Source organism: Zootoca vivipara, chromosome 9 (assembly GCF_963506605.1).
Source record: "Zootoca vivipara chromosome 9, rZooViv1.1, whole genome shotgun sequence".
Classification (NCBI taxonomy): domain Eukaryota; kingdom Metazoa; phylum Chordata; class Lepidosauria; order Squamata; family Lacertidae; genus Zootoca; species Zootoca vivipara.
In genome coordinates, this window is record NC_083284.1 from 76,542,621 (window position 1) to 76,557,014 (window position 14,394).

Here is a 14,394-nt window from a genome sequence, read left to right on the forward strand (position 1 = left end):
GAGAACCTACGCAGTTGACACTGACATAAAACTCCACACATACACTATACAAGAGAATATAAGCCCACCCTCCACCCCACCCTCCTCTCCCCCCTCTTCTTCCCAAACCTTATACTGTACAGTAGTCAAAACTAATGTCTCACAACAAATGTAACTGATTTTTAAGAAAGACTGTACAACCTGAAAAAAGAGACAAAGCATGTATTTTTGTAAACCAAGAAAATGTTTAATAAAAATATTTTTTAAGAAACAAACAAACCTGAACAGACTTTGTAGATGGATGCTTACTGTGATTCTCATTCCAAGGGAAATGAAGTTATGTTTTCAAAAGAATGTTACAAGCTCAGAAAGTCACAACTGCCATGAAGAAACTACTGACAAATTTGGTTTGCATTTGAAATGAGAAAAGATTAAAAGTGCTGCACTTTTAATTCCTTCAACCAGACTTTAAAAGTAAGTTATAAAAAGGCAACTCTCAGAAATAATTGATGCTTTTTATGAAGCATACTACACCTATTTGTTCTTCGGAAAGTCTGCCAGTAAGAGACCTACTGCAGTCCTAAACCTGTTTCCTTGAAAGTCCCTTTCACTATTTATTTCAGTATAAATCTACTTCTAGGTAAATATATTTAGGATTGTAGACCAATCATTAGTATTAGTATCAAATAATTTCGGTCACAGACCAGCATAAGAAAAAACATACAGATAAACTAAACATATAAGACTTATAACAGGTAAAGGATAAAAACTAGTAATTAAAACTTATTAAAAGGTGATTATATCATACATAACTTTAAAATATAGAAACAAGGATAAACAATTAAAAGCGATTATAAGGGAGGGAGCGTGAACGAGCACAGGTCTTGCATTTTGGGCCTAGTTTGTGGTGTAAACCATCCTTCGGCTAATAGCCGTCAAGGCAGCGCAAAATCTAGCAACTGAGTATGTAACATCTGGGTAGACCAATAATTAAAAACTGGGCTGTTAAGTCTCCAGTTAATTCATTATAAACCCAACACATTGTCAATGTGGTTCTTCTCACTTGTATGTTTACAAGAGATGATGGAAGAGGCAGAAAAATAGATATTTGGGGGGCGGAACAGACACTGCTAGTAATAGATAAGCACAAACAACTTTTAGAAGGAAATTATTAGAAGGTACATCAAAACCTAGAAGCAATCCATCAGTCTCTCAAGGCAAGGGAACATTGACAAAAGGAAGGAAATAAATCCTGCCATAACAAATTTAAAAGCCATAGAAGCTAATGCTTTCATGTCCAAATTAAATTATGAGATCAGACAAGCATGATAAGGCTAGACAAATAAGGGCAGCAAAATAATTAGGGAAAGACAATTAAATATTACATATAATTGTATCAATGTCTCACTAACTAAAAAAGACAACCCTGTGGATTACTGAAATCAGAACTAATGTAACCCATATTAAATAAAAGTAACTAACTGAATGACTTAGTTTGCAAAATCTTATCAGAAATGCATTAACAGAAATACAATACATGTCAGCAGATTCTGTTAATTAAGAAGCTATATCTGGTTTCTTGGGACTCTGAACTACAATCCTGCAGTACTAGGGATGATCCTATTAGTTGTGTTAGAAAAGACATTTCCACTTTTCCTGTTACCAAAGCAATGTTAGATTCCTTAATGCAAACCTCTATAACAGATGGAGGTTGAATCCTGACAAGACAGAAGTACTGTTTTGGGGGGGCAGGGGGGCTGGTGTGGAGGACTCTTTGGTCCTGAATTGGGTAACTGTGCCCCTGAAGGACCAGGTGCACAGCCTGGGAGTCATTTTGGACTCACAGCTGTCCAAGGAGGCGCAGGTCAATTCTGTGTCCAGGGCAGCTGTCTATCAGCTCCATCTGTTACGCAGGCTGACACCCTACCTGCCCGTGCACCATCTCGCCAAACTGGTTATCTCCTGCTTGGACTACTGCAATGCACTCTACGTGGGGCTACCTTTGAAGGTGACCCAGAAACAACAACTAATCCAGAATGCGGCAGCTAGACTGGTGGCTGGGAGTGGCCGCCGAGACCATATAACACCGGTCCTGAAAGACCTACATTGTATCCCAGTACATTTCCAAGCACAATTCAAAGTGTTGGTGCTGACCTTTCAAGCCCTAAATGGCCTCAGCCCTGAAGGAACGTCTTCACCCCAACGTTCAGCCTGGACATTGAGGTCCAGCTCTGAGGCCCTCCCTGTGAGAAGTGAGGATACAGGGAACCAAGCAGAGGGCCTTCTCAGTAGTGGCGCCTGCCCTGTGGAATGCCCTCCCATCAGATGTCAAGGAAATAAACAACGATCTGATTTTTAGAAGACACCTGAAGCCAACCATGTTTAGGGAAGTTTTTAATGTCTGATGTTTTATCACTTTATTATTGTTATTATTATTATTATTATTATTATTATTATTACCATCATTATCATTAATTCTGTTGGTAGCCACCCAGAGTGGCTGGGGAAACCCAGCCAGAAGGGCAGGATAAAAATAAATTATTATTATTATTATTTATTATTATTATTATTATTACTGTTACTATATATCATATACAGACTGAGAAAGCTCACCTGCATAAATTGTCCTCACAAAAGTGTCAGGAGACTTTATTTCAATTATGTCTGAGACAGGAGCAACATCAAGCTTAGCTGCCACTCTGGGAAGAAGATTCTAAACAAAATAAACAGATAGAAGCAAATGTTGCTAACAAGTTATAAACCTGCATAATGCTGATTACTACTCTAGTTTTATTGCTAAAAATTACAGACAAATTGAGACAATACACTAAACACGTATCTGGCACATGAAAGTAATGGAGGCACTATAGAAGCAGCACACTAAATGTTTAGAAAAGCCCTATACATATATGCAATAATTACAAGTTGTAATTTATATATTAGTTTAAGGATCAATCTCTTTGGAGCAACAAATTTGTGGTGGATGTCATATATGCTCACCTTCCCAAAAGCAGATGCCCCGGCACAGATGTGGGTGTAATTAAACTGCTTCTGGGTTGCCAGAATCAATGGAGTCAGCTCCTCTGGGGATGAAACATATTGGTCAGAACACCTTATATTTTCCATCACAGTGGTGATCGCAGAGAATCTTAGTGACAAGCAAATGAGTCTCACCGGGTAGAAATCCTTTGTATGCATCATGCTGCGAGACAAGAACTTTGACAACCCCTTGCACTTTGCTCAGCTCTTGAGCCACCTGCAATGAAAAGGTTTATTATCACTATTTGTACATGCAAAACATTACTGCTGTGACCAGATGTTACTGGCAAGAGTGGTAAATAAATAGTAAGAGAAGACTCCATGGGCTGATAGAGCATGAGGGGGTAAAGGAATGCAGCATTCTACTTTAACTCACTCCCTCTCTCTCTCTCCCCCCCCCTCTCTCTCTCTGAAGAGTCACTCAGACACATGCTTCAACATATACTTAATTTTGGCTGAAACCAGCACACAAACACCAAGAGTCGAATTCCATTCCAAATGCGAAATCAGCATAGCACTCAAAAAATCAACCAGATTTTGATTGATATATGCAAGTTTCAGATTCTCTTTGCCAAACTAGTTAACCATTTTAACTAGACAAACCCTTAGATTTTGGTTTTTTGTAATTTTTCTCCTTAATCATGGTGGTTGTAGATAAGAGAAGCTGCTCTTACAATTCCCAAACCCAGCATATATTTGTATTTAAGCATACATTATATAAGGACATCAATCCATTATTAGGTGATTTGCATGTCTATAAACAATTGGATTTATCAGTTGCTCAGAGCAATAAGGTGCCTATCTGGAAAAGGAAAAAAAATGATATTTGGGCAGTCTTTTTAAAATGATCAGGCATGACTATGTTCCATTGATCCGAATCCCCACCCCTCCTTCCCTCAAGGCAGGATACAAATATTTTAAACAAATAACAAATTCAGAGTACAGAAATAATACGTCCCTTCCCCCTCCCCTTTTCAATGTTTTTACCTTCTCACAATTGGTGCCAGCTACTAAACATGAAACATCGCCTCCAAGACGCTTTGCTGCAGTAATGGTATTTAATGTAATAGGTGAAACAGCCTCATTTGTGTGTTCGGCTATTACTAGGGTACTCTGAAATCGGTGAAGCAAGGAGACCTTTAAAACAAGAGAAGGTGGAAGAGGGTTTAACAATAACACTTGTGGCTCTTAAATTCAATTATCCTGTTGGTGAAGTTAAGATTGCAGGCATATGCACCTTCAAATCAGAATCTCTGAGTTTTGAATGATATGTTATGAAATAACGTAAGCCAGCAATCTTATCTCGACCAATAGTTTGTTTAGAGAGCAGGTGCGTTTTCTGACACTTCTGCCCAATCCCCTGTGTTTAACTAGGATTTTCCATGCCCCAAGGCCCCTTGTAATCCAGATGCTAAGGACATACCAGAAACAGCTGGGGGCAAAACATACTCAGACAGCAAAAGCAAGAAGATGCATGTTCTTACATTACTTGTTCCAAGTCCTCCCTTCAAGACTTTCCCCCAATATCTATACAGCACAAAGATGCTCCTTCCCAACTATCTCAGAATTGCTGGAGCTCTAGGGCAGGCACCCCCAAACTTCGGCCCTCCAGATGTTTTGGGCTACAATTCCCATCATCCCCGAGCACTGGTCCTCTTAGCTAGGGATCATGGGAGTTGTAGGCCAAAACATCTGGAGGGCCGCAGTTTGGGGATGCCTGCTCTAGGGTAAAAGGTTTCCTCCCTAATTTGGTGGGTCTTTCTCCCCAACACTCCCCAACCAATGTGTAGACTCCACTCCCTATTCTCAAATGACATTTGCAATACACACTTAGCATACACAGGAGGTGTCACTGAACTCAATTTATGTAGTCACCCAAGACAATGAATTAGGCTACAATTTGTAACTATGATCAGAAGTGTAAAAGTTCCTGTAAAATTCTTCATGTTCCAACTTAAGTACTGTATATTAAATCACATCAAGGAGTCAAGGATTTTTAAATCATTGAGGTGAATTGCCAGTAACAAATTACTTACTGCCAATATATATCAAAAACCATATTTTTGATTATGTTTCATAAATCATTTTTCATAAAAGTTACAAGTATGTATGCACTGTTTGATTAATAAATCCATACTTTAATGGCAAAAAGCCCACACTTGCTAAAATTTATAGTCCAGTCACAAGCAAAATGTGCAGAACCACTGAAAGATTCGTGTTTAAGATTCCAAAGTAAAATGTATTTTAAAAGAAAATCTGGTGTTTGTTGGACATACAGCCAGAGGAATAATTATCTATTCACCAGAAAAGCATAATGTAAACTTCTTAAAATAAATCCGAAGAAGCAGAAATGCTCTTAGTAACTTAGTCATTTAACAGGGTAAAAGGAGGATTTGATTTATTAATATTTCTGAGATTACATAAAAATAAATCAATGTCTTCACTATTCCTTCATGTGGAACATAACAAGGACTTGGTCTGAGTTAATTTCCATTCATTCATTCATTCTTATAATCAGCTCATGGAAAGTGATTTTTTTAAGTGTTCAAAGAATTGAGCCTTCCCTTGGCAAGTGTGTTTTGAACTTCCATTTAAATCTGATGGCATACCTATTTATAAAGGTAAAGGTAAAGGGACACCTTACCATTAGGTCCAGTCGTGACTGACTCTGGGGTTGCGGCACTCATCTCACGTTATTGGCCGAGAGAGCCGGCATACAGCTTGACAAAGCCGCTTCTGGCAAACCAGAGCAGTGCACGGAAACACCGTTTACCTTCCCGCTTGGAGCGGTACCTATTTATTTACTTGCACTTTGACGTGCTTTTGAACTGCTAGGTTGGCAGGAGCTGGGACCGAGCAATGGGAGCTCACCCCGTCGCAGGGATTTGAACCGCCAACCTTCTGATCAGCAAGCCCTAGGCTCTGTGGTTTAACCCACAGCACCACCTGCGTCCCTATACCTAATACCTATTTATAGCACACTCCAAACCCAAGATCTGCCAGGATGAGCGAGTTTGGAACAGGCAGATCTCCAGCTGAGCCCAGGCTGAAGTTATTCATGCCAGTTCAGCTGGAGATGCTGTGGGGTAAGTCCTCTATACCAACTCAGCCAAAGCCGGCTGAACCAAAGCCAGGATAAGTCCCCCACAAGGGTGTCCCAAGAAGGGGAGGGTTGGACAGGGCAGGGACAGACTTACACCTATTCTAAACCCCTGTGCTGGGTAGCTAGGTCATGTGACTGAGGACCCATTTTCAGGTTGTTCCTTGCTCATAGAATAATGGAACGGTAGAATTGGAAACAGTGTTAGAAACTCAGATATATAAGCTCCTTAAACCAGGATTACAGTCACCAAAATCGAATGCCTAGTTGCCATTTTGGAGCCAGACGGTTTGAAAGGCATATTTTTCAATACAACTTTTTGGTTCCTGAAATTCATTTTGATTGTGCAGAGAAAATACAATGGATAGAATTCTACAGGAAGTGTCACTAGTGTGTGAAAACAGTCCAGATCCAAGGATCCGTAGGCATGCACCTCCAGATGGTGAAGAGGTCATGCACCATCCTGGCACCCAAACATGTTCACTTGGTCACAGGTGGCCAATAGCCAGGTGCAAAATGCACCTGGTGAATTTCCAATGCTGGGTGGAAGGGACCCTGGGGGTGATCTAGCCCAACCCCCTACAATGCAGGAAAACCAATGGAACTGTGGCAGGTGGTCATACAACATCTGCTTTAAAGCCTCCAATGAAAGACAGTCCAGAGCTCTACGTTCCCCAGAGCACAGATTGAGTCTTCCCTTGCCTCCAGCGTGAACCCTGCCTTGCACTATATTACACCCTAGTTGGGCATAGCTGCATCATAGAGCATAAACACTGCACAGCCATAAGGCCCACTGGACAACCCTGGGCCTGTCACTATCTCTCATCTGAGCTACCCTCAGTGGATGGCTGTGGATGGAGAGAAGGAGGGGGGAGAACCATGCATGCTGCCTTGAGCTCCTTGGAGAAAAGATGTGATATAAATGTAAAGAATAAATATATAAATTAGCTATCAAATTTCCACACTTAGATGATCATATAGAAATGAAATCAAACATTTTAGCTATTCCAATGTCTTTAATCAATTTTTAAAAAGCAACAATGCTGTTGTTTCAACTGTCTTTTCTCCTTCACTCAGAATCTTTAAATCTTTCTGAATATCTTTCTGGAGATGCCTGAAGTGGAATTTTGGCCAAGCAGCAGTTTGGGCATGGTGTACTTGGCACACAGATCCTCACTGCTTCCTTCTCACTATCTCTTTCCCTGAACATCTTTATTACTTATTGTGCCACATTCATTTTCTACTACATTCCTGTTCCTAGTCTGTCACTACCAATACCACTACCCCTACAGCTCCACAATGTCCTATAACCATCATTCTTTGCAAGGTGCAGGGCAGAGTCATCAGATTCTCCCATTCTACAAATCACTCCAAAAATTAACACTTACTGTACTCTTCCCTGCCTCAAGGACAGGTAGGAGCATAGAAAGCCACATGCAGCCTTCTCTATCCAGGCTTCAGAACCCCCTCTTCACAGGCCACATCCTCACTGCTTCATGCCCCAAGTAATTTTGCCTGACTGGAATGCATCCTGGGATACAAACTATTTTTATTAATTATTATTAATTCTTGTAACACTGCATTAAATCCCACAAGATAGACACTGCTGCATTGCTAATATCTGAAACTGTGTTCTGCAAAATTATGGAAGCCCATTTTTATTCCTATGTCAAATGAGACAGACCTCCCTCTTGCTGAAAACCTACTACGTACCAGTCAATGCTAGACTATATAGTATAGTAAGTAAGACTGGCAGGATAAGATCAGAGTGCCACATTAACCTATTATCCTTCTCAAGACAACCCTGGGAGGCAGGCTAGGCCGGGGGAAGCCGGCCAATTCCCATCGGGCCAAGCCACCTGCTGGGTCACCTTGGGGCGAGTGGAGGCGGCCACCCCCTGCCCTGTCTCCCCCTCCTGGATCCTCACCGACCCTCGGCGACGCCAGAACCAGGCCCCACGAGACCCCCTTACATTCCTTCCCCCTGGAAGCGGCGCGACCTTGGCCCAAGGCGGCCCACCCTGCAGGGAGGTTGGGCAGAGCTGCCAGGGCGGGAGACGGGCACAAGACGACAGAGGAGGAGGAGGAGGAGGAGGAGGGCCGCCTGCCTGTCTCCCCCCCTCCCCGCCGTCGCGCAAGTTCCGCCACTCACCGCTCTCTGCGCCAGGCGCTGCGCCTTAAAGAGCTCCGGAAACATGGCGATGTTGGCAGCCGCCCCAGAAGAATCCCCTCCCCGTCGTCCACTCTGAGGAGAGAAATCTCGCGAGAGCTCGTGGGAAGGAGGAGCGTCCGCCATCGCAGGTGAGGGCATGAGGGCGGGCTTGTCGGGTGGGAGGAGTCGCGCGGTGTCTCTGATTGGTCGGCGGCCGGAAGCCCCTCGGGCGCTGCGGTGCCATTTCACGGGCCGAGGCGGCCAGCGGCTCCCGCATCCCTGCTGCGAGTGAAGGCGAGTGGGAGCGCGGGGCGGCAGCCTAGGGCCCTACCCGTAGGTTCATTGATCGGATTTCACACATTCTCATTGCCATAGACTCATTTATGCTTTTCAACTTATAGGTGTCCAGCTTGTTAATCAAAAGCCTGCCTGGTGCAACTGATTGGAGTAAGTGTACTTTGTCATCCACACTGATGGTGCAATAGGATTATTACTGTATTTATTTTCAAGACTTGTACCCAAGTGATTCTCAAAGTGGTTTACCAAAAAAGCAAACACATAAACAATTCAGCCCAGCAATGCTTTAATTTGCTGGCTGATGTGTGCCACGCTTCAGCTCTGCAGGTCAAAAATACTATTTTAAAAACAATTAATCATAGGCAACCCACACACAAAACAGCCCAGTGAGGACTGAGTATGCACCAGGAGCTACAGGGAAAAAGTTGGAAAAGAAAAGGTAGAAATCAAGATGAGGGTGAATTGGGCTGTGTGAGCCCCGAAGGCATGGTTGCCTTGCTGGCTGGAACCTTGAACAGAATAGCTGTTAGGGGCTGAGGACATACTGCAACATTTTGATGCATGTCCTGCTTTTAATGTATAGTATTCAGTACAACAATCTTGGAAAGGAAAGTCGTTATTCCCATTTTACAGATTTTAACTAGCTTCAACTAGGAAACCATGTGCTTTAAATGTACAGGGGTATGGAGGTAACAGATTTGTCATGAATGCACAATATAAAGGACGTCTGGAGAGGCCCTTAGCAAAAGTCACGCTGTGCACCCAGGGCTAAGCTGGGATTCGAACCCAGATCTCCCATTCGGGACCATATTCATTAAAGACCACATCAGCTATTGCAAACAAGAGATTTGGGGAGGAAAAAGAAAGAAAGTTTCAGTGTGGCTGATACGGATTGAGGCCAAGCCAGTGCTCTGTTGCAAGGAACACATTAAGAACCTCTGAAACCTGATGCAGCTTGAAGGCAGTTTGGGTTGGATGACATGGGCCACAGCTGTGGGCTTGTCAGCCAAGGTCAACACAACTCTGTTGGCCCAGTGGGTGGGGGAACACAAAGGAGTGCCCATTCTCACACCTGGCTGGGGTCCACATGGTTTGTTTCTTGGTTAACCATACTTTCTCAGTCCCCACAAGGCATTCCTGCCTCTCCATAGCCTAGTCAGAAGTATCCTGTATCCCTGAGCAACGACCCTTCAGGAAAAACACAAGAGCTTTTGTATTCCACTTTATTGCATGTCTAACCAGAAGAAAAAATGCATGGGCCTTTGGTTACCAAACTGAAATGAGGTCTCTCTCCCACCCCCTTCAGCCAATTTCTGGAAGCTGTGCTTGGTATATCTTGCCAAAACCAAGAAATGCAACATTTGTATCTAAGTGGAACATACAGTAAATCTTTCCCATTCCCTCTGCTTGCATCTGCTTGAAACTTGGAGAGGGCCCTCCTTTTCATCTGTCCATAGGTGGCTGGAACAGGGTCAGAAAGACCAGACATTAAACTCCCCCCCCTCGCCCCGCTACTGCAGGACCTGCCAATTGTCTAAGTGACCCAGCAACTTCAAAGACCAGTCATGCAACACCAGCCTAGTATGGTATCCCCATTTCCAGAGGACAGATTTACTACTCCTTCAGCCGACGCCCCTTCCTCAAGAGCCAGCACAAGCCCCATTAAGTCTGCAGAGCCCATTTCAGATTTGGAGGCTCCTTCGTTTGCCTGCGTGATTTATGAGCTTTCGGGAGTTTTTAAGGACTTGAGCGTCTTTAACTTGGGATTTGAATTTCATTGGAAAATATGAAAGTGATTAAAGGGATAGCTCCTTGGAATGTGGCTTGTGTTCCAGTGCATGGAGAAAGCAGATGAGACAGATCAATTCCAAAACCAATGACATGCCTAAATTTCCTCATGAAACTCAAGAGAGACACAAACTGGGCACAACTGCAGCCACATGGGCAGAGCTGTGTGCTGCCATGATGTTAAAGGGCTATGGCAGCTTCCTAAGTTCAAAACCCAGCAGTGTCTGTGGCATCTCAGAATAAGCCACAAAGGCCCATCTGCACTATATATTTAAAGCAGTATCATACCACTTTAAATAAGCTTGGCTTCCCCCAAATAATCCTTTGGAACTATAGTCAGTTAAGGGTGCTGAGAATTGTTTGGAGACCCCTCTTCCACCTTACGGAACTACAATTCTCAAAGTGGTTTGACAATCCCTTTCTTTTAGCCCTGTGTGTGGACAGGCCATTTGTAATATAGACAGCGTAGTTTTGGCTACATAATGATGTGGGGCCAATCCAGCCATCCTTTTTGTTGTGCATTCATGATGATTTGTGCTCACGATGCTGTCAGGGTGGGTATATGTGATCCTGCTTTTAATGGTTTTTGGGCCTGCAAATGTTTCAGGGTGGCCATGCTGCTTTGCTTCCAATCTGTGCTTGTTCTATAGCTTTCTGGTGAAATCCTGTAACTTTCCAGACCACAAATGTTCTGGAGGGAGGAGGACTGTCTTGTTTTTGCTGCACTGCAGCACAAGAGTGCCCCTCCAGACTGCAATAATGTTGTAATTCACTGGGGCAACACAGAACAACTAATAAAGTTGAATGGGCTGTGGATGGTCCAGTATAAACCCACCACTAATGTGCTTTTATTGTGTCAATGACATATTGCAGAAGTGCACCCACAAAAAGTCCCTGTCCTGAGGGCCTGTGACCCTCAGAGAATGAGCTTGCTGCCTCACCATAGAAGGGTAGTTTTGTTGGGGGAATTTTGTTTTTTATAAGTGATTGTTTTGTTCATTTGTTTTCTTCTTTTTTAATTAAATTGTTTTGTTTTGTTTCATATAGCAATACAGATGTCTGAGAGATACAGAAACTAACAATGGCTTGCGTGTTTGACATCGTACAGTCCACAACTGAAAGAAAATCATGCAGAGTGAAGAAATTGTTATTTCAGAAAGTTAAAAACAATGCCATGAATAATAAGAGCATGATTCCATGGAAGCACAGCAGAGTGGTCCAGGAATACAATCAAAACTAGATAACACCATACTTTGCAGGAACTAGTTTTTTTTAAAGACTGCAGGTTCTTTATATATATATATATATATATACAAAAGCGACTTTTGATGTGTGCGTAAATGGCCAGTTTGGGGCACAGGGAGAGCGGAGCAGCCCAGTTTCCCCCCAACAGCACTTGTTATAGATCCTTGAAAACATTTGAGAGGCACTTAACAGCATGTATCTGTCCTTTAGTTTCAAATCAATTGGATCAATGTGGCGAGCATCATGAGGCCATATGGATTTGTGACACACACCCATAACCCTTGCAAACCAGAAATCAATTAATGACCATCTTCTGTCCATAAAGTTTCCTTCTTTTGAGACAGATAACACATTGTGGATGTTCTCCAGATTCATAGAATGTCAGCAGAGCACAACGTTCAAAATAGAGATAATGAAATAAATTATGGTAAATTGTCTATATTACAGGTGGGCAAGCTGCGACCCAGGAAACACATATTCCTCCTGGTGGTGGTGGTGGTGTTGTCGTCATCATCATCATCATCATCCTTGTTTCCTCCAAGCAGTTCAAGGTGGTGCACCTGGTTCTCCCCACTCCCAATTTTATCCTCAAGGTGGGCTTGATTGAGAGACAGCAACTGACCCAAGGTCACCATTGACTGAATGAGGATTTGAAACCTAGGGTCGTATCCAATATTAGTCCTACTCAGAGTAGGCTTATTTAAATTAGTGGGCATGACTATCTCAATTCATGTATTGTTTCAGGAAGTGTGATTTAGGTAGGTTCACCTTTAAATTAGAACTGAAACCATTTCTTTCCTAATAGAGGACACTCTCAACTCCTGCTGTATACTAAAAAAAGAGAGTAGTAATATGATGGATATGCTGCCTCCTGACTTCAACCACAAATCCACAGACTCACCTTGGTGGACCACCTGAATAAAACTAATGAATCAGATTCCTGGAAATACTGTATGCTAATATTACATTGATATCAAACTCAAGATCCAACTCAGGTTGGACTATAGACCCATTTCCTCGATAAACTGTGACTACAAACTGTAGTCTTCTTCTTTGGCGATCACTTGTATCCGAGTAAGATTGTCTTCCATAAATACGGTTTTAACAATGGGTCCGTAAGTGACTGTGGAGGCCAATTCTGGATCCACACGTCCTTCCACAGTGGAGACATTGGTTTCCAGGCAGGAGTTGATCACGGTGTGGATTTGCCAAGCGTGCCTTCCTCTTAGCACGTTTCTCCCCTTGCGTCCTGAGATCGAGTGTCTTCAAAGCCCATGACACCTTTGGTAAAGGCTGTTCTCCAATTGGAGTGCTCACAGGCCAGTGTTTCCCAGTTCTCGGTGTTTATACTACTATTTTTTTAAAAAAGAAGATTTGCCATGAGACAGTCTTTAAACCTCTTTTGTTGACCAGCAGCATTACGTTTTCCATTATTATTAATATTAGCTAGGAGACAAATTAGTTTTAAAGGATTAGATACATGAAGATAAAACTGGATTTCTCCCAACAAGACCAATAAAGGACAATGTTAGAACTCTATTAGATACTGTAGAATATTTTGAAAAGAGAAGTGATAAGCAATTAGATACAGAGAAGGTGTTCAATATGTTTGGTGGTTTTTTTTGGAGTTTTATGGGGAAAATATTGGATATAATGGGCTGGGGAGAGAAAATTGTGAGAGGGATAAAGGTAATATATACAGAACAAATTGCAAGTATAATAGTAATAGGGATTTTTTTGAATCATTGTATAAGGAGAAGCTTATATTGAGTTTGGACTAGATACAGATATTTACTTGAAAGGAAAACCCCGTTATGGTTATCCCCAATAGTAGCTGGTGCATCAAAGAAATTAAATATGATGGAAAAGTGGGGTAAATATAGAGGCATAGTGTGGAAATCTCTGTAAATTGAAAAATAATATGAAGACACAAGAGAATGGATATAAAATTGTTTACAATATCATAAAATTATGTAATGAATATTTTTTAAAGATTTAGTAAAAGGTTTTACTGACCAAATATCTGATTTTTAAAAGATTCTGCTTGAAGAAAGAGAGAAACTGATTTTAAAAATGTATAAACTATTATTTGAATGGGAGACGAAAGTTGAAATGGTGACATGGGTAATGATAAAATGGGCTAAAGATTTAGGACATAATATAAAAATAAACACGTGGGGAAAGTTGTGGACAGTAGATATGAACTTCACTGCTTGCTATGATTTAAAAGAGAATTATATGAAAATGATGTATAGATGGTATTTAACACCAGATAAATTATCTAAAATGTATAAGAAAGTCTCCAATAACTGCTGGAAGTGTAAGCAAGCAGATGCTCCTTTTTCATATATGGTGGACTTGCAAAAAAGGGTATTTTGGAATAAGATATACAATGAGATTAAAAAGATGTTTAAAGTGAGCTTACAAAAAAAAAAACACCCCAAAAACCCTGAAGCTTTCCTGCTAGGGATTATAAGGACAGAAATTCCAAAAAAGTATGGTTAATTTTTTAATGTATGTAACTATAGCAGCTAGGATTCATTATGCTCAGAAATGAAAATATGAAGTAGCAGCTGCTAAAGAAGAATGGATAAGCAAAGTAATAGACTGTGCTGAATCAGCAAAGCTAACAGCTATACTAATCATCTAATGATGATTACCTTTTTGAAGAATGGAAGCCCTTTTCAGATTATTTGAAGAGATGATACAACATAAAATATCCACGACCAGGTTTTGAGCTATGAGCAACAGGGGGGGGGGAGAGAATGAAGACAGCGTGCAGCAAAACAGGGAC

General features: G+C 41.7%; 1 protein-coding gene across 2 annotated transcripts in view; it reads right to left on the bottom strand.

Moving 5' to 3' along the window:
• Window positions 1-8,405, bottom strand: part of ETFA (electron transfer flavoprotein subunit alpha) — a 33,828-nt gene extending 25,423 nt beyond the window's left edge. For both annotated transcript variants that reach the window (XM_035112387.2, XM_035112386.2), the window contains exons 1-5: window positions 8,271-8,405; window positions 4,006-4,155; window positions 3,154-3,235; window positions 2,980-3,062; window positions 2,593-2,692 (exon numbers count right to left, since the gene is read on the bottom strand). In XM_035112387.2, the coding sequence (XP_034968278.1) occupies window positions 2,593-2,692; window positions 2,980-3,062; window positions 3,154-3,235; window positions 4,006-4,155; window positions 8,271-8,315 (460 nt within the window). In that variant the 5' untranslated portion in view covers window positions 8,316-8,405. The remainder of the gene's footprint in view (window positions 1-2,592; window positions 2,693-2,979; window positions 3,063-3,153; window positions 3,236-4,005; window positions 4,156-8,270) is intronic.
• Between the last annotated feature and the right edge of the window lie 5,989 nt (window positions 8,406-14,394).